The following is a 23,764-nucleotide window of genomic DNA, read 5'->3' on the forward strand; positions in this document are numbered from 1 at the left end:
TAAGGACAGAAACAAAGGAGCAGTAGCAGGCAATGCTAAAATCCCACATACAAAGAGACTAAGTGTTGAGAAAATATCAGCCTTTTCTGCTGGACAAAGTGCAAGGTCAGTGCATTGACTGAATGTTCACCACTTGCACTCCTCTCCCATGACGAAGTATTGGGGTGGAATGCATGAACTTAGGACTTGTATCACAACTGATTAGACAGCACTAACCCTTAGCTGAAGGAGCCTGGCCTTTGGACAGAACATTCAGACAAATACCACCAGTCCTAGAGAAGTGGGATTTTTAATATCTATGGTTATAGTAACTGTATGACCAGAGCAGCTAGGAGTTCTAGCAAGAAGAGATGACCTATATGCAGGACCAAGTGCTTATTGTGCTTAGTGTAGTCTGTCCAAATGAATTAGGCAGTGAAATCCCCCCTCAGGCACATAAGGTTATGCCTCCAGGCTCATAGGAACATAGTGGTGATTCTGGATGAATACACTACAGATTTATACACACCCCAGGAATCTGACTTGTACTTTGGGAAACATGTTCCCATCAGGACCACAAGCAGGCCCTCATCGTGTGATCTGGTGAGTTAATAACAGATGGGCATTACCTCATATCCATTTCTCTCCAACAACTGCAGGAAATGTGAAAAGACGAGGTAGGGTAGGGCAGGCAGCCAAAAGTGTATTCTGATAAGATTTACACTTCTCTTGAAATTCTGTCAAGTTCAACATGAAACATCTGGGTTGTATCTAGATGCAGGCAGTCTTCTGTCTGCTGTTTGAGCTGGCTGATGAAAAGCAGCCTGCTATTTCTGTTATTTAAGTGTGTGTATAGGTCCCAAGTCATAATCTTTGTCCTGCACAAACTTTCCACTAACAAGAGAAGAGAAAAAAATTGTTAACGAATTAAAAGGACTGTTGTTTTGTCCTCAGAAGGTCCTTCAGCGCTACAGAAAATCTATGACTGCGCAACAGCAGGAGGGACCCTGCAAGGATATTGTCCTTCACACACCAGTGAGCCTCCTCCCAGCAAGGACACTGCGAGTCCTGAGATCTGACACTGTGATACCCTGTTGAGTTCGACCAGTTTCCCCTGGGCTGTGGTATCTGAGGCAATTACATGCACTTAGGTTTCTACTTAAGCCTTGAAATTTTTTATGGTAAGGTACTTTTCACGCTTCATTTTTATGTCATGTTGGAACGTGCACCAGTCAAGGCATCCTTTATACCTTGCGCTGGTAGAGGCAGCGAGCTGCTCTGTGGTACTTGGTTGCTGGCTGGGGTTAAACCATGACAATCCTTTAGAACACTCTTTAATTCCCAAGATTTAGTTTTTGACACAAGAGTTTTAAGCAGTTGCTACAACACAATGATCAGATCCTGTTTGTACAGGGTTCATGTGAAAGATTAAAAACTGGTTTTATTGGGTAGCATAAAACATGGTAACAAATGCAGCATATACACAATCAGACAAAATAAAACACTCAGCTGAAAGATTCTTTCAGTTGCAAAATTGTTACATGGTTGCAAAATTGTTATATCCCCTCAGAAGGTTTTGTTTGAAGTGCAGGTAAATAATCCTATCTAGCAGATGCAGTTAGATTTTCTTACTTGGATTTATGGCCAGCAAGAGATATACCTGACTGCTCTGCAATCTTGCTTTGGTTCTGATACTACAGAGCTACTAAGCACCTGCTACTCAAACTGTGATCAGGGGCTGATCACTGCCTGGCAACAGGGGAGATTAGTTAAACATGCAATTTTGAAAGCAATATCAGACAGAGTCAGCAACAGAGCGTTACAGAAATCTCAAGTTTCAAGTATTAAATAATGTTTTTCTGCAGACGTTAAATTAGAGAAAAGACAAGGGCATTCTGAAACTTCTATACTTTGTTTGACATACATTCAAGCCTGTAAATATCAAATTATCTTCTCTCTGTAATTGTTTATACACGCTTATTCCTTAAAGGAATAAGTTTATACCATAGCAGCAAAGAAGATTTTTAGAAGAAATCTTCTATTTTTCATGGTTTGCACTTACATATATTTTCTTTTATATCCCTGAATAATAAAATCAATACTCTTCAAAATAGCTATGTTTCTTTTTTTTTTTCCAAACAGTTGTAGCTGGTGTATTGTCCTTAGTTTGATAAAGACTGCTATATTCTGATTGCCAGTGTGGGAAAATTTTAAACCAGAAGGCTACTCAGGTAGGACATTCTAAAAGGGTCAACCGTCCTCTCAAGCACTTGTATCTTTCCCTGCTTCAGACACACTAAAATCTCTCAAATCCCTATACTTAATATTTCTCTAAATAATTTTTTGTTGTTGTTCCACCTCATACTAGCAAAACAATATGTCTTATCTGCTAGATTTTATTTAAATGTGTATTCTGATTCTTCACTTAGGGACAGCTATAACAACTTGAAAATGCATTTTTACTATCTCCATCCAAGTAGAACTTACCAGTAACTTTTCCAAAACTGAGAAGGTTATCCCTTCAGTAGGCTCCATGGCCCTTTTCTGTTCTGCCTTATGGACAAGGAATTGGAAGATTAGAATGTGACATGTGACCCTTATTCAAGCTTTAGTGAGGCAAGAAATATTTCACCTCAATTCTGTGACAAAATTAATCTTTTAAGGCTAATTTTCGGTGTAAGCATATGAACAAGTAATCAGAAGGTAAGGAGATACAAGGCCACACCTCAGCGTGTACTGGCTTTTTGTATATGCTTCTTTTCTGTGCTGTAAAAGTGAGGGCATTTGAGGTAATTCAGCTCTCTCATACTGTGCAAACTTGTTGGTTTTGTTTTTGATTTTGTTTTTTTCTCTGAGACCTCAATGTTCCACACAGTCTTTGTTGTTATGTTGGTGAGGTGGCTGATGTCAGCAAAGAAAGCAGTAGGGGATTTGTTTGTGGGACAAAGTCAGTCCCCTTATGGAAAACACTCCAGCTGTTTTCACTGGCATTATCCTTCTTTCTACAAGTGTTTTAGAGGCACAGCTCAAACTGTGCCAATTGTGAAAAGGGGAGAGTAAAAAAACACCCCTGCAATTTCAGGGAACTTTGCTGTTTACATAAAGTGTTTGGCAGCTGCAAGCACAGCCAGCAGTGTTCTGTAGCCCACGATCTAGGGCTATCTCACACTTGTGCACTTGCCTTGCAAAGCACAGAAGCTCAGACTGTTCTTGGTAAATTTCCTAAGTGTTGTGAGTAGCAGCCCTGCTACATTCAAGTGTGCTCTCCTGTAATACGAAAACACAAAAGGCTCTAACTGGTGTTTTAGCTTTCTCCTGATTATCCAAAACCGAGTGGTGACTTACAGTCTGAGAGGCAAGGCGTGCTGGGGGGAGACCTCACCTCTAAGGGCTCTAGGATGCCAAGAGAGGTGACAGTAATGGTGACAGCAATGGAGAGGAAGAGGGACTTGCAAGGTTAGAGCCTCCACCATAAAGAGGCAGTGGCTCATGGCCATGGTGCAAGCAGGTGACTTGGGCAAAAAGAGAAAACAGAAAAGGCAGGGAAGTTTGGAGCCTAGGGCTCTCTGTTTCTTCTTCCTCTTTGAGGATGAGCTGCTACCCCTTCCTCTGCCTATGGGAAATAGCTGTGGCATGCCAGGAACAGTCACAAATGCTGAGAGAGCTGGGTGGAAACCCCTCTGTGAGAGAGTGAAAAACCTCATACACCTGAAGACATGGCAACTGATCTGAAATAACCTGCTGTGACTAACCAGCAGGGAAGAAGGGATGCTTCACCTCATGCTTTGGATGTGTTTGGTTGCTGGGCACTTTTCCATCAAACCATTATGCCAAGACAGCCTGGCAGCTAAGGCAGGCAGTTTACTCTCAATCAAGTCTCTGTTGCCATCCTCACTCACACAGTGAAGCAATGGACCTGTTCCTGACGCAGTTTGTGACCTCTATAAATCTTTGCTTGTCCTGGCCATTAGCTCACCATAAAATAGGGAATAATAAATATTTATTCCCATAATTCCTAGTTAACAAGCTGAATCCCAGTCCTATGGCAGCCTCTGACCAGTTGGGTTGTCAGTTGTGGCTGTTTGATAATGCTGTCTTTAGCTCTATGAAGAGTTAATAGGGGCAGTTGCTTCTAACTTGCATTCCTAACTTGCTTTATCAGGTCCTTTCCATACTCCCTCCTCAGCCTGGGAGGAGTTTATTTTTCTGGGGGCTTGTCATTTGCAGGGAACATACACCAGTCTGACACCCAGCCAGGCACCACTCTTCAGGGTCACTTGAAAGCTTCAACATACTCCACTGGACGAGAGGACGGGCCTGCCTTCCCCCAGTAGTCAATGGCACGCACTCTGTAAAAGCCGGAGACTGAGCTTCCTGCAAATGAAAAGGTTAGAAATGTCACTGTGAAACGCTGACACCTGTGGCACCTGGAGGATGTGAAGCAGGCGCTACTCCTGTAAAATGCAGGTTTGTGGAATGGGCTGGGGAAATCAGTTCTGCGCCGTATGTAAATGTGTCTGTGCGTGTCTAACTAAAAACAATTACAAATTCCCCATGGCCAAGTACTAGTGGTTTTGCCTTCTTGCACCAAGGACCTCCTCCCTCATCATTAGGATTTGCAAGTACAGCTACAGGACTGCTTTACCAGCAGTCCCTCTGGAAGAAGACTACGACATCTTCTGCAACACACAACTAGTAATTTCCTTCTTTTTTTCTGACTTAACTTTTCTGCCTGAATTGTGCCTTTCAAACAGTTATGTGGGGACAGGATCAACAGAGAAGTAGAACAAGAAGCACGCAGGCTGACTGAAAACTCCTGTGCTCAACTCAGGAAGCAGCACCACTTACTTTAAAGGCAGGTAAGTTGATGTTCTGTGGTTCTGCTGATTTTCATCCTTGATCCAGTTCAAAGAACTGCTTTCCGTAGCAGACTCTTTGACCCCACAAGCAATATATATTTGGTGGTTTTTTATCTATTTACTTGATTTTTATGTGTGCTTTAGTATTTTTTTTCTTTAAGAAAAAGGATGCTAGAAATAATGGGCGAGGAGGAAGTACCTAGCAATAAAGGCTGCTGAGACATGAGATTTTTTTGAGTAGTCTTTTTTTTGTATTTGTTGTTTTTGAAACAAACAAATAAAACTGGTATTTAATATTGTAATATAATATAATGATGAATACTAATTTCAGAGATCCGCATTAGCCCTGATTTAGTTTTTGTTTACCTATGTAGCCTTTATATTGCAATAATAGCCATGAACTTTATTATGCACCCCCTGCTCATGTTAAGATTTTCTCGGGTTAGGATGAGCTAGTGTTTCTGCCAAAACCATCTCTGAATTGCTCTTTATTAGTATCACTGTGAGGCGAGGTCTGTTTGTGTTTCACAGAGCTCTCATCAGTGTTTATTATCAATACCTGTTAGACAGTCATGCTGCAGACTAGATCACATCTGGTTAAACAAACAAAAAAAAACCAAAACCAAAAAATACCCAAATAAAACAACACTATCTTCTTTCACTTGGGTGTTTCATCTGGATAGGCTTCTACTGCATGCTGGCTGTACTTGAGGAGAAATGACCACATGTTCTGGGAGAAGCTTTGCCTTGTTGACAAAGATGAAACTCACCACCCTCTAAAGTGAAATATTTACAACTTAAGCAGCTAGTCAGGGCTAAGAAGAAAGCCCTAGGAAACAGCAAAGAGAGGTGTCACTCCTTGTCTCCATGTTCAGATAGGCAGGACAAACTTTCTTATGAGATGACCTCTTCTGTCCTTACAGTGGAGCATCTCAACAGCTTAAGATTGCCAAGCCATAAAAGGAACGAGTGACCCTCCCCTGGGGTGGATCAGAATATGGTAAATGAAAGACAACCAAACCCTCCACAGAAAGACGGGCAAGACCTCTCACTTATTTGTGTGCTGATGCTATACCCTTAGGCAGTTTAACACCTCCAGACTTAGCAGTACACAACAAGTGTTACCAAGGCAGTTTGCTCTACTGGCCTACTCCAAGAGCACTGTACAGATTTTGGCAAAGGCATGGTCAATACATGCAGGACTGAACCTCAGACTTGCCTTGCTGTGAGTCTTACTCTCAAAAGCACAACATCAAGCTCTGGTCATGTGAGCCATTTTTTTTTTTGGTCATTTTTGCATGTTTCTACACCAGCTACAAAAGGGCTGCCTAGCTTCTCAGGGACCTTCCCAGGCCTGCAGCTGGGTGTCTATGGCTTCTGTGACAAGGAATTTATCCAGGGCAATACTACTAATAATGTCCTCATGACTATTTGTCAATCAGTGTTTGTCCTTGAGAATAAGGCTCTCACTGAGAATGTGGTCCTAAACGCAGAGATGTGCTCTTATTTGTGTTGGGAGTGTATGTTACCAGAAAGTCATGTACCTTCAATAGTTACTAAACAATGTTTCACACACATGAGTGGCAATATCAACATGACAGTTTACCTAATCTGCATATTCTTGCCATACCTGGACTGTAGACCCAGAGAGTGAATATTGTGTCTTTGGCATTAATCCGCTGGTATGCTTTTCCATCTGATGAGAATTCCACTTCAAATGTCTTTATACACCTAAAAAAAGAAAGACAGCTCAGCAAATATAACTGACAATGTGTTGAGCAATCAAATACCAGTCTTGGGGCCATTTCAACAAGAAGGCCAAAACCAGGAAATAGTCAGTTGACTCAGTCCTACCAAATGTAGGATGGTGTGCATTGTCAGTATAACAAACAACCAGGGCCCCAACAGCCCACAGAACAGCCAGGCCGACTTGCCACACTGTGTATATGCAGCATCACAAAATATTAAGCATCTTTTACTCTCAAACTCAGGTTATCAAGGCTGAAGAGTCATGGGAGACTGGCTTGAAAAAGAGCTAAGTCAGTGCTTCGTGAGGTGTAGTCGTACACTGGATCACCTCTGACAGTTCACCTACAGAGAGTTTCCAGTCCAGTCCAGCTTGCTGAAGCAAGGAACTGCAGGGTTTGTCTTCCTGTTCACATCCCTTACAGAGATGTGCAAGATCCCACCTAGGCATCTGGTGATAATATAACTTTCACCATGGATCTTCCTGCCTGCTATGCTGAAGGCAAGTCCCTCAGAAATGCCATTGAATGCTGGTGAGAAACAAGCAGATTGCTTTGGTCAGGCAGCAAACCAGTCAGGGCTGCTCTCCACAGTTAGTGCATGCAGGTCCTACAGTTCATTTTGTCAGACAAATGCACTGCAACATCTCTCAAGGAACAATTATTCATTAATTTTTGAACCTGTTTCACTCTGTAAGACTGGTGACAACTTAGGCAGTAATGCATTGGTAACTCAGTTGTAACCATTTTATTTTAAAAGATACTTACTTTGAATTTACATGATCATCATCCCACAGCACAATGACCTGCCCCTTTGTGAGAGGGATCAAACGAACACCAGTCACCTGCCAAAACACAGATGCTTATGTAAGAAAACTGGACAAACCAATCAGCCACGTCAGGTTTCTGTGTTCATCCTTCCTTACTATTTGCTTTGACTTTTTTCCATTGAGACCAGGTGAAAAAACAAAATTCCTGGCTCTGTGGTTTTGTAGCCTATGTCTCCCACCCATCAGCCTTGCAGAGGACCTTCAGAGGCTCTGGGCACCACTATGAACTGAATGAGCAGATACAGATGTCTAATATATGACAGCCACAATTCCATTTTATCTTTAGTTATCAATTATTAACTGGAGAGCTGTTGTCAAGCCTTGTGGCATATCATGAGATTTTAAAAAAGATACTGCAGCTTTTAGTACTGCATTATTATTTTCCAACAATGGATAAACTTCCATTTATCTCAGTGATGGCTCCTACCACTTGCTCTGTAACGCTTTATCTTGAATTATATCTTGGAGAACGTTCTCATCAAAGGAAAGAACTGTCTTTTAATGAATAGTTGATCCAAATGTTAGTCTGGCTCTCCTTAGTAAGATTTAAAGCAGGAAGCAGTTTCTCTTTTGGTGAGTCTGACAGTAGAATACATACTTGACCCGGAGCAGATCTGGGTCTTGCACAGATGTGGACAAGAAAGACTGAGGGAATGGGAAAGTCTTGTTTCAGTGTCAAGATGCCACCTTCAGGAAGTGGGAATGGGCCTGCTGTCAGTGGGTCCTGTGGAGTCAAAAGTAGTATTGTGAACAATCTTTCATTACAGCACCCGAAGGCCAACTGTAAAATCAGTGTAAAGTGTCTGTGTATTTACTTTGGGATTCTAAATTTCCAACAGAGTTGGTGTTGCTAAGTGCCTTAGAGCCATCAAAGTTCTTCAAGCTGGGAGACTTTTCTAACACACTTGTTTTCCAGCTCTTCAGGAAACACGAGGGTTTGTCCATCTCACAATTTGGGTTGATCGGAAAATACCCTTCAGGCACACTCTGTCACTTCTAGTAGCCTTTTAGGCTACAGGTCTTTATGAACCATGCCCCTCTGTACAGTGTGCAGAGAAAACTGTTGCTAGCTACAACAGCCACATAGCTGGTCTCTGAGGATGAGGCTTCACCAGATGGACAAGGGCATCTAAAACCTCGCTGCTGCCCTTTTAAAGGAAGAGCTGATGGCTCCTACAGTATCCAGCAGGCCTTAGTGCTAGTCATTTATGGTGACTGGGAAGAGAACACATAGTACTGTATAGCAAAGTCAGAAGGTAACCACTCTCTGTGGGCCCTGAAGGGCATGAAAGTGGCCTCCTTTATTTTAACCTGTGTGTTTGAATGCATAGAGAAACTATCAGAGAGGGGGCTGAAGTGACATATTCTCACACACAGTAAGTAATTTCCACATGGCTTTTATCCACAGGGAGGAGAGGAGTTCTCAGAGAGGACTTACTCCTTAAATTATCTCTGCAGTGCATTCAGTACTACTGAGGATTAGGGGAAACTGCAGCCCCCTCTGTGAGCCCCTGGAGTCTTCTGAACTTGCACAGGGTAGGTTCCACCTCAGGGAGCTGTTTCTTTTCTATTGTTGAGGGGGTTCATTTCAACTCTCTAATGCAGCAGTTTGGCCCTTCTGTAACATACACAGGGCCGTGTGACTTACTTGGGGAGGCAGAACAGAAAGGGTCTCAAAGCTCACTGAAGCAGAGAGAAAGTGGAACTTCCCCAGGAGCCACTGTGCCTCTTGAGTTTATGGGTAGGCCAGTAGCAAAGAAGTTGATCATCTGCATTTAATCTCTCGTATAACATAAACACAACAGTATCAGCTACATTTCTCTGAATGACTGCAAGTGCATTTTTGTGTGTATGTGAGAAGTAAATGACTGTGGCCTAAGGAAATTTTGACAATCTGGCCTGATTTCTTGTCTTTTTCACAAGCACTTTACCTGTACAGCACTTCAAGCAAATACATATAGTCATACCTCAGCATCCCTTATTTGCTGGAACTGTTCTGGAGAAGGAAAGTCAGGGCTTCCTAGGTTTTTCCACTTCAGGTAGGGATTGGTTTGGTTGTTATCCAGGTAATACATCACATACACCAGCTCTTTAGGAACACAAATGAAAGAATGTAAACTCTTTACTTGGATTTAAAGATTAACAAGAATAAATTTAGCAGAAGAACTGTAAGTCTACCTTCTCAAAAGTGATTTCAGCACATTGGAGCCTGGCTTTCACTGGAAGTCCCATGGCTATCACCCTTATAAGGCTTTACAGTTTACATTTGCTAAGTTTAAATTTCAAGCAATCCCTTCCATAACCTGAATTGAAATCCCCTTTTGGCACAGGTGCGGCACATACTCGTTGGGCAACTTCATCAGCTGTGTAATCATGTTGTCATATTGGCTGTCTTGGAGTCATCTCATTAAGGAAACTGTTGCCTGGCGTTATCCAGACAAGGACACTGAGATTAACAGCTTTCCAAAAAGGCAGCACTTGGCAGCTGCCATTAAAGGCAGGGTCAAAGTGTAGGCATTAGGAAAGCATTAGGAAAGAACCTTTCCTAGAAGAAAACCATGATACCTCAGAAAATCCAGGAGTGCCCAAAAGATTAGAAAGTTAGCAAATGAAACTCACTCTTGCAACAAAAGGCAACTAAGCAGAAGTGTTTCAGCAGATATTATATCCTAAAGACCAATTATGTGAGTGGCCTACATGATATTTGTTTACCTCTAAGACTGGGGAAGTGGGTGGCATTCACTGTGATGGTGCTGATGTTGGTTGAAGTCTTGTTATCCTCACTTAAATACATCAGTAGGGTAGCTTGCCAGCTGTCTGAGGGTTGCATCTCACTCGGTGTGTGCACAGACACCAGCACACCAATTGTGCTGCTTTGAGTGCTTTCAACCCCATTGCTCTTCACTTCCGCAAAAATCTGCTTTTCTCCTTTAAAAGATGTGACAACTCTGTAAGCACCACTGTTACTAAGTCCTGTATCAGATTCTGATATAGGAAGGGTCAAAGCACACAGATCTGTAAGCTGAGCTAAGTTCTACCTTATTTTACCAGCTACAGGATTCAGTCAGGTTTATTTTTCAACAGCAGAGCATGCACATACTACAGCAGTTCTTAGGCTTGGCAGTTCAGCAAGCAACATGCAAAGATGTGACAGGGAATAGGTTCTTCCTTTAGTATGCTGAATGAGTCTTCCAGCTGTGGGGATTTCTTAAAGTCATTTGCAGCCTGATGGGAAGTACCCCTTGCATTACAAGAGGAAAGTACTAGTCAACAAAAAAGGAGTGGCTGGCACACAGAGAGTACAAACAAAGCAGTAAGTTAAATCAAATGGATAATGGACCATCAGGAATATTTTCTGAGCTATTAATTTCTCTGAGGAAATGGAGTTTCGTTTTCTTAACGCAGCTGGTAAACAAAGGGTGGGAGAAATCCTGCTTTTACGAATGGTGAGATAGCTGGAACAATCTCTCTTAGGCAGGAAGCTTCTAGGTAGGATGTGCTCTTTAATCAGTGGTTACCATACCTAGCAGTGCCAGCAAGCCCATGACAGTCAGCACCGGTTTCCGCACCATCTGGACATGAGGTGGCTTTGTGTTGTTCATCTGAAAACGTGCTGTCAGAGTCCGCTGTGTGAAGTAATGGGGGTAGTAGCTCAAAAAGGCATTGTCATTACTCAGCAATGTGTAGTTGATGGTGTTGTTGGCTTTAGAAATGAGCAGGTTTTGGTGCTGGATGATGACCTGCAAAGTCAGAGAGAAAATGGACCTTCACCCCAGAGAAAATCCAACACACAGTGCCTGTATTTTTTTTTAATCTTTACAGTGTACTGAAAAGAACTGCCTTTTAGAAAAGTTTGAAGAACAAAACTGCTCATCACAACTCTTGGAGAAACTATACTTTAGGTGATACATTAATCACTGCAAAATCTGAAGTGTCTATATAGTTTTGCCTGTAATAAGTCTCTGGAATAATTATTACTGGTACTCTGCATCAATAACTAATACACTTCCTTGTCTACTGCAGCACAATTGATGCTCCTCTGTCTTGAACACTTAATCAGGAATCTGGATTTTAGATTAAATCTAAATGGTCCTCCAAATCTGGAATTACTTTGTACCCACTGTACCAGTGGCTGGGGTACTGGTTCTGGATTCTGTTTCTCAGTGAGTCATTCTTCCCACTTGGTGCTAACTTGGAATTAGTTCTTACAGTAATTCACTGGTTGCTGTGCTGCTTTCCTGCAAAATGTCAGAATTTCCAAGCTCTCTGTTTAAGCAAATTGTGCCCAAGTATCAGAATCAAACAGAACTTCAGAAGGCTGACAACTGAACAGTCTCACAATTGTGTCCCTGAAGGAACACAGGGCTTCAGCTTCTGATGTGCCTTTTTTTTCTCCCTTCAAATCGCCATGTCATTATAAAGGCTTTTGTCCTCACACACTCTCTGCAATGTAGTCAATAACTTGTTGCCTTACAGAAGATTGCTAAGTGTGTATGCAGTCTAAAGGAACTGGGAGCCTTTGCCTCCACAGGAGCTGCTGATGTTTCTTTTTTCTGGGTGGCATACGCACTCCTGTATTTGGGAATTACTGCTTTGCACTGGAGCACTTGGACTCTTTATGCTGTATAAGGTCATGGCTCACAAAGCACTAGGCCTGCAGTGGAAACTATTGCTATACAGGGGAAGAGCTGAGCTTGTTCTGGGGCCAAGGTAAAATTACTGCAGAAGGAGGAATGTTGAGAATTCTCTTCTTCTGCTGCTTTTCTGAGCATTATCAGTAATTACTATCAGTAATTAATAAGACCCACGTATACAGTTATTATCCAAAAGCAAAGAATGGGCTTATGCTGAGAGCTCAAGGGACTTCTTAATTATTCCTGATGTCTCTTGATGAGATAAACTTACGAAGGAGCTGGGAAATAACGTCTCACATGTGAGGTGACAGCCAGCAGTAGTGAGATCAGAGCAGCAGTATTACATCATGGAGACAGCATGCGTGGGTATGGTCTTACCAGGTGGATCTAATGGGGTGACTGTATACAGGACCTCACACATTCTCCAGCTCAGGTCTCTAGCACTTCTCTGACTGCTTCTCAGTTTGGTTTTGGGTTGGTTTTGGTTTTTTTAAGGAAAGATGAAGAAAACTAATATAAATTAAATCAAGTTGCTAAAAACAGACTATTCGGGGAAACCCAAAGTGTATCAGTAGGAAGCTCTCCTTTTTTAGGACCTAACAGTTTGAGTAGCTGCTTAAAAACTAACTGTAAGTCTTCTTTTGCAATGGCATTAACACATCAGGAGTCATTACTGTGACAACACTGCCAATGAACTGTTACCTTTACAACCATAGCTGCATAAGTCACATCAGCTCGCCAGAGTTGGGGAATAGACCATCCAACCATTGGATCTGCTTCATCATTGTATATGGCAACAGAAGAAAAACTTGGAAACAGTTTCTGAATTTGTTGAACTGCTTCTACTTCTTGTTGCAAGATGTAGAGAGAACTCCCACCTCCCTGCAACAATATTTCATATCTGCTTAGTGAAAGGGAGCTAACAGTAGTAAACAGACGTAACCTACAGACATAAACATATTCTGAAAACATGTTCTCCAGTTCAAGAGGAGCTGTGGACCAGACAATATTAGTATTTTTATCTCATCCACTACAGCATGTGCTGTTTGCGTGAGCTCCTCCTAGAATACAAAATCAAAAAGAAACAGAGGAGTCATTTCCCCATCAGAATTAGGCAAAGGCAAATTTGTTTTGAGTGAAGTCTTGTAGCTGAACATCTTGAAAATTTTGTACAAACAGGTAGCCATGCTTCCTGCTATAGGCTGGACACTCACGTTCATCATCATCAACTTCATAAATCAGAATAAAATGTAACTTTTATTTAACTGATTGAAAAATTTGCTTTAAACTGAAATCTTGTACTAACCTTCTTATGGAGAGAGATGTAGTCCAGCCTTACACCAGTCTCCCCTGTGAAGAAGTTGGTCCCATTGTAGCAATGACACAGAAGACTCCAGCATATGGGTGACTTGGGTAAGGGGTGGAATGAATCCCCAGGCCCTCCAAATTTCAGAAGAGGACTGGCTGCTCTTAATCCTTCGGAGCAAGCATCGTAGTAGTTGAGAAACCCTAAGGTCCAAGCAGAAGCATACATCAAAGATGACAAAACAGAAACTGGATCTAAAACCACAAAGAGATGTTACAACTCTATTATTTGATTTAGTGGCAAGACCTCAAAAATTGGGGCTATCCTTTCCTATGCACTGACAACACGAGAAGATATCAAAACCCCAGCTGCATTCAAAAGGTTATTCCAAAGGTCTTGTATGGACAGGGTCCTAAACCACACAGCTGTCAATGGAGAGTTTTCCTCCACTCCACCCTTCAACCCTTATTCCCAATAACAGTACCTTATATCCAACCAATGAACTGTGTCTTAGTGTAACTCCTGTTTCATTTTCCCTGTCCCACTATCCCTGTATGTATATTGATGTGCAGGCAGGGAATAAAGTGTAGTCAGTAACATGACCTTAGCAGACTAAGTGTAGGGGTACCTGTCACATTCCTTACCACTCCTGTCTACCTCACTTTTTTGCCAGTATATCTCCTATCTCACTGTTTGCCCTCCACTCACCCCACATACCTGCCTAACTTTACCATACTACTAAGTGCTCCAAATCATGCTTACCTTTCACTGTCATAGACACATTGTCAAAGTCATGGTGGTCTGGTTCATTCCATGTTTCAAAATTCCATTTAGCAACATGCTCCAATCCATACCTATCTGTAGGAGAGGCCTCATGTATCAGTGAATGGCATATTCAGACATTATGATCCAGACATTGATCCAGACAATCTTATCAATTAGGGCTGCAGGTGAGGTTCAGCACCCAGAACCACAACTACATAATTTCCTTCCTTATTAAAAATAATAATATTATTTAATATTATTTAATAATATTAAAACCAATATTTTAATATTTAAAATATTAAAAATAATGAGGGAAATGTTATTTGGTAGTTTCAAAGTGATCTCTCATTTTTGATGAAATGCAGCAATATTCAAAACAGATGAAAGGTGAGAGGGAGGTGAATTCCAGCCTTGTGGCTAGGTTACTCGTCTACCCTTAATTCAGGTTAAGGCTTCTGTCTCATTAGAAATATTTGAAGTTGGCATGCAAGAAGCATTCAGGTTATTCTGTCCTAGTGCAAGCTGTGTGGTTTACAACCACAGCAACATAACTAAGTTACAAGTCAGTCCTTAGAGCAGGCCAAATATACTACCCAGAGCACACCCTTCATTCTGAATGGATCAGCAAAAAAAGGGACTACTATTACATGGTCTGATCTGGCTTTTTTTTTTTTTCCAGTTCTGTGCTGAAATCCAGGGTCTTGAAATTGAACACAACACGGAGAGAACTTTTTGAAGTAGCTACAAAGGATTACAACAGTACAAATAGCAGAGCTTTTTTTTTTTTTCTTTAACTTACCTATGTATCTGCTGGCCAGAACTGTAATTAGGTTTCTCCATCTTACTACCTGTTCTTTATCTTCAAAATCTAAAAAATATCTTGTTGGATTCCCCATCAATTCAAATCCTAAAAAAGACATAAGGAATTGGGTCTCCTTTTTCTGTGAATGGTATCTCATTTTGGTCAATGAAGGGGCTATCACATTATCCGAAACAAACTTGTTAATGAAGCATCATTAAATGTGCTTTATTTCCTGTTTTTCCATGTTCCCACCAGAAATATTTTAGATTTGAGGTTGTTCACATTTGTTACTTGTCAACAACTATAGTAATCAATACTAATAATTGCCAGCATAAATGCAGGGCTCAGAGAAAACTTTAAACAGCGGATGCTTGCAGAAATCCATGGGAGGTTATACCTCAAGTATCTGATTCTCTGGTCCTTTTAGGTACATGTCAACAGGTACAAAGTTTTATCCTCTTCAAGAGCTCTCAATTCCAAATTCATACATCTGAAACTGCCCTTTGAAAGCAATGTAAAACCATTTGTATTGTTTTAATTGCTTTGCTGACACTGTTTCCATTTGCATGGACAAGAGGTAAAGGAAAGTAGGCAAATAATGAATATTTATCAAAACTAGCTTTGGAAAAACTCTCTAATAATTTTCTAATAATTGTACAATGTGGGCAAGGATATACAGATAAACCAAGCTGTGAAGGCAGGGAACTGCCCTTACCTGGAATTAGCTTGTTTTCCCACAGGAGATCCATAAGGTTGTCCAAGGCAGTAAAATTGTAGTAAAGTCTGCCATTCATCACTCTGGAGAATACAGGTAATAAAAATTACAAATGTAAATTACAGCACAGGTAGCAACTGGTAGTAGATAATGGATGAGATGGCTTCCTTCTCAAAACTGATATGTAACCAGGGTTCTTGAAATTGTACACAAACTTCCTTCCTCTAAAGTCATGGGTGTTCACCATAAGTAAGTCTTGTTTCTTCACCAATCCATGCTCTTTTCCTATTCCAGCAGCAGCAACAGAAGCAATATAATGATCCTGCTTGCTGAATTTTGATTTTTTAACAAAATATTAAGATTTCTAACTCTTTGCTGAAATGAAATCTACCTAGCTTTTTTTTTTTGCTAAGCTGTTTTTTCAGTTCCCATTAGATGACCTACTGCTAGGCCTTGATCACCTTCTGTCTCATATGCAGTCTTTCTTAATGTTCTCTTAATTTGCAAAATATAATATAGCTTTCTTAGTGGTATTTCTTACAGGTTTGGGTCCAGCTGAAAAATAACTTTGTATCTTTCAAAAAACGCTGAATTTATGCACACAATGTTTGTAATTTTTATTTCATTGTAAGCATTTGCTTAGTTATTCTCAGGCTGCAATCCTTTTATTCAGCTTTGAATAAGTTCATTCGAAGATGTGGGAGCAGCCCCATGATGAAACCCTTTGTGTCAGGGAATCTTCCAGGAGCACTGGTAGTAAAACTTGGACACTGGAATTCTTTTACCCAGGAGATGAAAACCGGCATTTGCAATTTATCTGTGATACATTTGAAGATTTGCTTTAAATTCCCAAAAGGCTCTGTAAGCACCCTTGACATCAGTCCTGCCCTGGTCACACAGCAGCACTGAGCAGGGTCTTGGCAACACCTCTCTAAGCTGATTTCTCCAGCCATCCCAAAGCATTATACCTAATTTTTCTGGTATAGTGCAGCCTGACCATTTGTCCTGCAGTCTTGCCTGCTCTTTCCCAGGCACCTTGCCTCTGCTTGTGTGGAAAGCTGTACAAGTGAACTGCAGACACAATGCTTTAGGTATGAGGGAATGGGGAGAGACAAACACCTACAGCTCTTAAAACTCATCAGGATGAGATGCAAGAACAGGGTCATCAACAGAGCTCTTAAATCAATGCTGGGCTCTGTGCTGAGATTCATAAATTGTTTCTTTCTGTGCCTTCCCATGTTTGTAAGCCTTTTTGATTGAGGTTCTTCCTCTGCACTTTCTTGCCAGGGAAAGGTTTTAGTAAAGAAACTGTAATGGCAACCACAAATGCCCAGAGAATTAAGAAGGGCTGACAGAATTGGATAGAGAATAAATAAAGTATCTGTGCAATCTGAAGAGAAAAAATCTCCAGTCACGATCTAGAAGAGGAAAACAGGGCAGGCAAAATAAATGTAACATAAGCCATATCCACTGTACCAGCTCCATATATGCTGTATCAAAGCACATAGTCCTAGCCCCAGCAGGTCACACTCTTTTGCCAAAGACCTAAAGCAGGCTTTTTTCTTTTAAAGTATAACAGAAATGGTCATGACAGAAATTATTATGTATGCAGCCACTGATGGGCTTACAGTACCTGCCCAAATGGTGCAGCTGTAAAAGAAGCAAAGAGCAGAAAGCTATTTGCTTTAGTATCCTTAAAAGTATTTTAGAAATCACTGTTGAACTACAGAATGATCATCTGAAAATAGGGGGTTTTTGGCTTAGACAGATATTTAAAAAAAAGTCTTGACAGTCCTATTCCAAAGTTCAAAGACAAATATTTTCTTGCAAAAGCTAGCTAAGCTCCCTCAGATCCATTAACTATTTCCAGTTGTACCCTGTGTTCTATTGAAATATTTGCTTACATGCACACTTACAGTCAGTGTGCACAACAATGATTAACTACGTGGTCTTGTAAAAACTTAATAACGCCATTTAGATAATAGCAAAAGAACTAGGGTCTTCCTGACTCCAGTACTGTGTGAAAATCTATGGATAAATAAAACTTTCCATCTGATATATGTACACTTAAGACCCCAGCACATCTACATTTTTCCTACTCTATTGATTAAGTAAAACATTTAAAACAGAATGCCACTGCCAACCATGACTGAAGTGATGGTACATGAGATCTTATCTTACGTGTGTAAGTGTAGGACTTCTTATGTCCTTTGGCTGATCTGTCATTTTGTATGAATCTCTTCTGTCTTGCAAATGAACAAGACAGTATGCTCCCATTAATAAAACTGGACTGATAGGATTGACACTTCCTCAAATTTTGATCTTATCCTTACCCATACTACATTTCTGATGTGAGACGGATGGGTTTTTTATAACATATATAGTATTGCTAGAATTTCCCTGCCAGCGGCTGGAAGCCATGCTGACTGTTGCACTTGGGGCACAGCTTGGCTCAACTTCAGGCTGTTACCAGGAGCGATCTAAAGACAATTTTAGAACACTGAAGACCAGATCAAAACTGTTAGAGGCATGTGACAAGGCAGATCCCTGACCCAGGGTAAATTCATTTGACGTTGTCATGCCATGTGACTGTCAGGGATGGTCCTGTGCAGGGCTAAGGGTTGGACTCAATGATCCCTGTGGGTCCCTTTCAACTCAGCATATTCTGTGATTCTGTAACCTGCTGGTGCACCATCGCATACCAAAGGGCCCTTGGTTGCAAGCTCACAGATTTTTAGAGTCTTTTTTTGCCTGCTCCTCTTCCAACCTCTCTGTCCTTACGTTATGGTTTCTAGACATCACTGTCTTCATTTACAAACACACAGAAGGCTATGTACCTGTAATTTCATTTGAGTGCCTTTCAGATTGGGATTGTTCATTGTTTGCTGTTGGGTTTTTTGGATGTGAAGCAGAAAACAGTGTCCTGTCTATGGCTGGCTTTCAACTGTTCCTTATTTGGGATTTTTCTGTGAGACTTGACAGATGGGCCTTTTTCATCATCAGTCATTACAAACGACACTAAAGCACACTTATTGGCATCCTGGCACCAATGCTCTCATAAGCACCAGGTCTGAGGCTGCTAAACTCCAGATACTCCTGCCTGCTGGTGAGGTGTCTTCCCAGTCCTTGTCACGGTCTCAGTTCCAGACACATTTGTATGTGCTGCCTCTTGGGAGCAACAATGATGGTGTGAATACGAAGAGCAGAGATGAGTACAGAGTGCTGTCCACTGGTTGTCACAAAATCTTTTTCTCTCTTCCTTGGAAAGGCTTGCTTTGTGGGCAATCCTTGCTGAATCAAAGGCTACAGGCCCAAGTTAACAGCTTTTCATTGCCTCCTATTACTGCAGTACGGTTTTGCCAGTATTTTCTTTTCAGAGGCATAGTTTGCCATGCCAAACTGTTGTAAGATAATCATGTTGTGCTTCTTACACATGCCACTTTCAGCCTATTCCCATTCACAAACTTAATTTCTTGGGAGGGCAGGGGTAAGCTATCTTTAGCTGTCAACACCTTCCACAGCAGCCAGATCTGCTCCAGTTAGCACAGCTGTGGATATTACTCCTTAGCCTACAGCTACAACTCCCCCCCTGTACCCAGCATCTGCTGATTCTCTTTTACCCTGGATTCATCCTGTCCAGAGGTAGAGTTGCATGCCCTGGAAAACAAGTGCACACACAGACATTGAACCAAATATCTTATCTACAGAGAAGAGAGCAAGAAAAACACAGGCAGGGAGTGTTTCCATTCCAGGTGATCTTCAGTCAAGTACTGAATCTCTGATAATGTCAGGCTAACTTTTAAATATATTATACCTTTATTATAATGTACTGAACAAAATTTCCTGGGATTGAAGCCTGTGGCTGACCCCTGTCAGTAGATCACAGCCTGTTTAGGAACTGAAAGGTAACATGTAGGGTTACTCTCAACAGAGCTGTTCTGTTGAAGACAGCCTAGGATTGAACTGATCAGGAAAGAGCTATATATTGCAGTAGTACCTTTCTCATCCTGACAATCTCACTCAGCTGGTGTGGTCTCCTTTTTGTATTTCTGGTGAACACAGTTACCATGCACATCAAAAGCTAACATAATCTAGCTTGCTTTCAACACTGTTTGAGAACAGCCTCTCTTCTGGTAGACAGGCCATAGTGGCTGGCTAACACTACTCCCACAGCAACAGAGATTCCTTACATCCTCTTTTGGGAGCTTCTGCTTGGAAAGACTGATGGCCTAGTTGCAAACGTAGCCAAGAAATATAGACAGAAAAACTGGCACAAGGTGTTGGCAGGGGAGAGGTGCAACTGATACCTGCAGAGTAGGTAAAATTTTTCAGCAGGCTATCGGCCAAACCTCAGACTTGGAAGGTGGACTCCATGAGGGAGCAACCTAAAAAAGTGGCTTAAAAAAGACCCTGCTCCACAGAAGGTTTTCTGTGTTACAGTCTTAGAGTAGTGAAAGTGCAGCCTAAAATACTACCCTGCTAGGGTGTCTGAGATAGTGATCATATTACATACATTCATTCAACAGAGATGCTTAGACCACCTTTGTCCGCCCCTGTAAGGGGGTTCCTGCAAACATACACTCTCTTGTCCATGGTGTCCAGGTCCAGGATGTGGACCAATGGTAACACAGTCACTGTTGTTTTGTTGAGTGTAAATATGCATGACAATTTAATTCCCCCTCTCAAGACTAAATGAAGTTCTTGCAGTAAGTGACTACTATTGGCAGCATCCTTGGACACAGTGTCCCAAGGATTTGCTTACCACCTTTCTAGAATCCAGAACAGGCACAAGTGCTCACCTAAGCTAGAGAGAAGCTCCAAAGCCAAGATGCCCACTGGAAACAAACAACAATAAACTTCCCAAATGTTCCTACAACAATAATTATGTATGTCAGTTCAAATTCTTGCTGCTCCTAAGTTCTCCAGAAGGAACCGTCTTCAGAAGTACCCATCTCATTTTTTAGCCAGGAGAATAGGCTGTTGAATGGATAGGGAAGCACATCAGCATCTACAAGATGAAGGTCAAAACCTCTGGACAGAAAATGTCAGCAAGTTTATTTTTTCCAAGACGGCAACTTGTTGTCCTCCAAGTAACTCTTATAACACAAAAGGATCCTACCTCCTTGGGGTTTTTTGGCAGCTATGAGTAATGAAATGAAGCCAGTTTAAAGTCCATGCTGTTAAAAAGACCTTGTTTGCTCCAAACCCTCCAATTGTCTACATAAGCTTCTTGTTCTGCTGAGTACTTCAAAAAGCTCTGAACCTTAAAAGAAGATTCCTAAGGGACTGTGAGCACTATGGAAATGTGGAGTATATGGAGGGCAGAATAGCCCTTACTAGCATTCACCTTTCCAGAGGCTGAATTCTTGGCAGTTCTCACCAGGATTCCTCAATGTCAACCAAAAATCCTACTTGTCTGGTATTTCAGGTTTAAGTACAAGATCATTAATAAATAACTAAGAAATCAGTAAGCTCCTGGATTATTAATAAAAAACACTTTCCCCTTCGGAATTGAGTGGAAACTAACAATATAGTACACATTCACACTAAAGCTACTTCTACCATATTCTTGCTCCACTCACTCTTGTTTCCTATGATCAGGTAAAGTAAATCTGCTCCTGTCCATGAAATCCTCACATCCCAAAATAACCATGATCACTTGAACTTTTGCAGGCCGATGAAGACTGATTCTTCCTCCCCGGTGGTCCCCAGGCAAAACACAGCCTGTGCTTTTTACACACGCTTTGCCAACCAAAAACCTAATTCAGAGGCTTTTTCAAAGGCCAAAGACTAGTTACTGCACTCACACTAAAGAATGGGCATATTTTAACACTTCTGTGTTCATTTATTAGCTTTAATATTTTCCTGCATTTGCTCCTCAGCTATAACATTTGTGTAAGCAGGGACTGAAAATCTGCTTGCTTTACGATTACGGCACAGCTTCTGCACGGAAGTGCAACGCCGAAGACTTCGGTCTGTGCTGGCTCACACTACCCGTAATTCACTCACCCTATAACGTCAATGAGTCAGCCCAGCAGCAATGGGAGGATGCATTACAAAACCACACAGCCAGGCAACACCCAGCCCTTGCTGATGTCACAGCTTGTCACAGTTAATCCATCCACACGACCGGTCGGCGCGGTACATGCGCAAAAAGAAGGACGGGCATGAATCTTTGTGGTTTAGGAACGAACTGGCTTCAAAAATGGAGAATGTCTGTTATTTACTGGAAATCACTGCCTCTTCTATAGGCCAGCCAGGAGGCTGCGCATCCAGCTGAATCTTTTTATTTTTTTAAAAACATAAAAATAGAATTGACTTTGATTTATACAGCATCTTAATAAGCTTCTTTCCTCTTTGAAATCAGCATTATTTGAGCTTCACCTTTCAAAGCAACTCACAAAATCCTTGCTGTGATCTGGCTAAAATTCACAGGCACAGCAGTGTGAGCAAACAATGGATGTTTTCAAGCCGATGCTAATCACAGCCTATCATTTTCCATTTCTTACCCAGCCTGCTTTTGTGAGCATAGTCCTTCTTTCAGCAATGAACGTGCTGTGTGTGGGGGAAAGAGAGAGAGAGAGAGGCAGACAAAGCACCAACAGCTTCCTGTGCTGAGGTGAGTTAGCCTCGGAAAATGTTGCATCTCTTCTCCCCCTTATACCATCCTCCTCCTCCTTTAAAACAAATTCAAGAGGTAAAAGAGGAAACAGGCTACAGAAGCAGTTTAGGCAAAGGCATAAGCTATTTTAATATCTGGCCTCTCTAGGTGTGCGAGCATAGCCAATCAGATCAGCTAGGCATGGACAATTCAGAGTGTTGTGACACCCTGTCATCCCTTGTTGAGATGTTATGTTCACATTCTTTTGTAAAGGGAACTAATAAATAATGGTAAGATGAATCCAGAAGCAGAAAATACTTTTTGGCTGCTTCTTCACTACAAATTTAAAGGTTCTGCAAGCGACTGAAAGAAAGGTTCTGTCATGGTACGTGAGCTGGGCTGCTAGAGGACACCTTTCTGCTGAAATTTGATGTATGAAAACAATTTCCTTCAGCATAAATTGGCTACAAGTAAAATATTCATTGTGGTTTTATGTTGTTCTTGATGATGGAACTCCAAATAATGTCATCTATATGCAAAAGTTTTGAAAAGAAGGGTAACTAAATCTATAACTAAGATTGAAGGGTGACTTTTCAGACACACAAGGAAGAGAAATTTTGATCAAACACTAAAACTAGCTTGCTTCAAGCACATAATTCCTTTTGGCACTGCCTGGGAAAGCAGGCAGTGGACTTTTCTTTCCAAGCAGCAGCAGAACTATTCTCTGTACACATGCAGCATTCTAATTCAAGCACACAGCCTACTACTGCACCTCCAGTAATGAGCCTCCGGGGTACATACTTGACTTAACTGTTTTCATTTCATGCTTCTGTTATTATGACTCCTTCATGATCACATCCTTATTTTCTGTAAAGAGAGACTATCCTTGCTACATTAAATTTGCCTCTAAGACTTACAAATATGAGTAGCAATGTTCATACTCATCATTATGCAAGCTTCGGTTCCACAGTTCTGGCTGTTTAGGGATGAAACAACTGGCAGTTTTGTTTATGAGGCAGAAGAAGTCAGACATTTTACACTCAATGTCAGTTGATGGCATGTAAAGTCTTCCTAAATGTAAGATTTGTTAGCAAAGCCCCCTCCATGATTTATTTTAATAAAAATCCTTTTTCAAAGGACTTAATTCACGATCATGGACAACTGAGTCTAAGGACAGTTCTAAGCACCACCTACCCTAATCTCATTTAACACATTGGAGTAATTTTTCAGCCAACTGAAGTAAGCATTCAAAATTCATGAAACTGCATTTCTATTTGAGGTCCACATGGTACAACCGGTTTTATTAAAGCCGAATAGTAGAGGTGAGTAAGAAGTCAGAGACTACCAGTAGCGCCTGTTATGTATAATGATTAAAACTTTATCTTTTACCTGTGATTACCCACTACAGGACAAAGATTTCTCCAGTACTACTATTTATTTATGTTATCTCACTGTAAACACCATTGGACTGATAACGAATTGGAAAGACCCAGACTGGATCATGATACAATTTCTAATCTACTCTTCT

The 23,764-nt window shown here is 41.3% G+C and overlaps 1 protein-coding gene across 2 annotated transcripts in view; it reads right to left on the reverse strand.

Annotated features, from left to right (window-relative positions):
• Positions 1-1,394: 1,394 nt before the first annotated feature.
• IDUA (alpha-L-iduronidase) overlaps positions 1,395-23,764 on the reverse strand; it is a 44,987-nt gene continuing 22,617 nt past the window's right edge. The window contains exons 1-13 of one of the 2 annotated variants that reach the window (XM_032674676.1): positions 17,103-17,301; positions 15,636-15,718; positions 14,918-15,025; positions 14,116-14,211; positions 13,354-13,556; positions 12,750-12,929; positions 10,937-11,153; positions 10,126-10,341; positions 9,381-9,502; positions 8,012-8,137; positions 7,352-7,428; positions 6,469-6,569; positions 1,395-4,353 (exon numbers count right to left, since the gene is read on the reverse strand). In XM_032674676.1, coding sequence (XP_032530567.1) covers positions 4,253-4,353; positions 6,469-6,569; positions 7,352-7,428; positions 8,012-8,137; positions 9,381-9,502; positions 10,126-10,341; positions 10,937-11,153; positions 12,750-12,929; positions 13,354-13,556; positions 14,116-14,211; positions 14,918-15,025; positions 15,636-15,714 — 1,626 coding nt within the window. In that variant the 5' untranslated portion in view covers positions 15,715-15,718; positions 17,103-17,301 and the 3' untranslated portion in view covers positions 1,395-4,252. Of the gene's footprint in view, positions 4,354-6,468; positions 6,570-7,351; positions 7,429-8,011; positions 8,138-9,380; positions 9,503-10,125; positions 10,342-10,936; positions 11,154-12,749; positions 12,930-13,353; positions 13,557-14,115; positions 14,212-14,917; positions 15,026-15,635; positions 15,719-17,102; positions 17,302-23,764 lie in introns of those variants that run through there. The other variant, XM_032674675.1, reaches the window with a different exon arrangement.

Source organism: Chiroxiphia lanceolata, chromosome Z (genome assembly GCF_009829145.1).
Source record: "Chiroxiphia lanceolata isolate bChiLan1 chromosome Z, bChiLan1.pri, whole genome shotgun sequence".
NCBI lineage: Eukaryota > Metazoa > Chordata > Aves > Passeriformes > Pipridae > Chiroxiphia > Chiroxiphia lanceolata.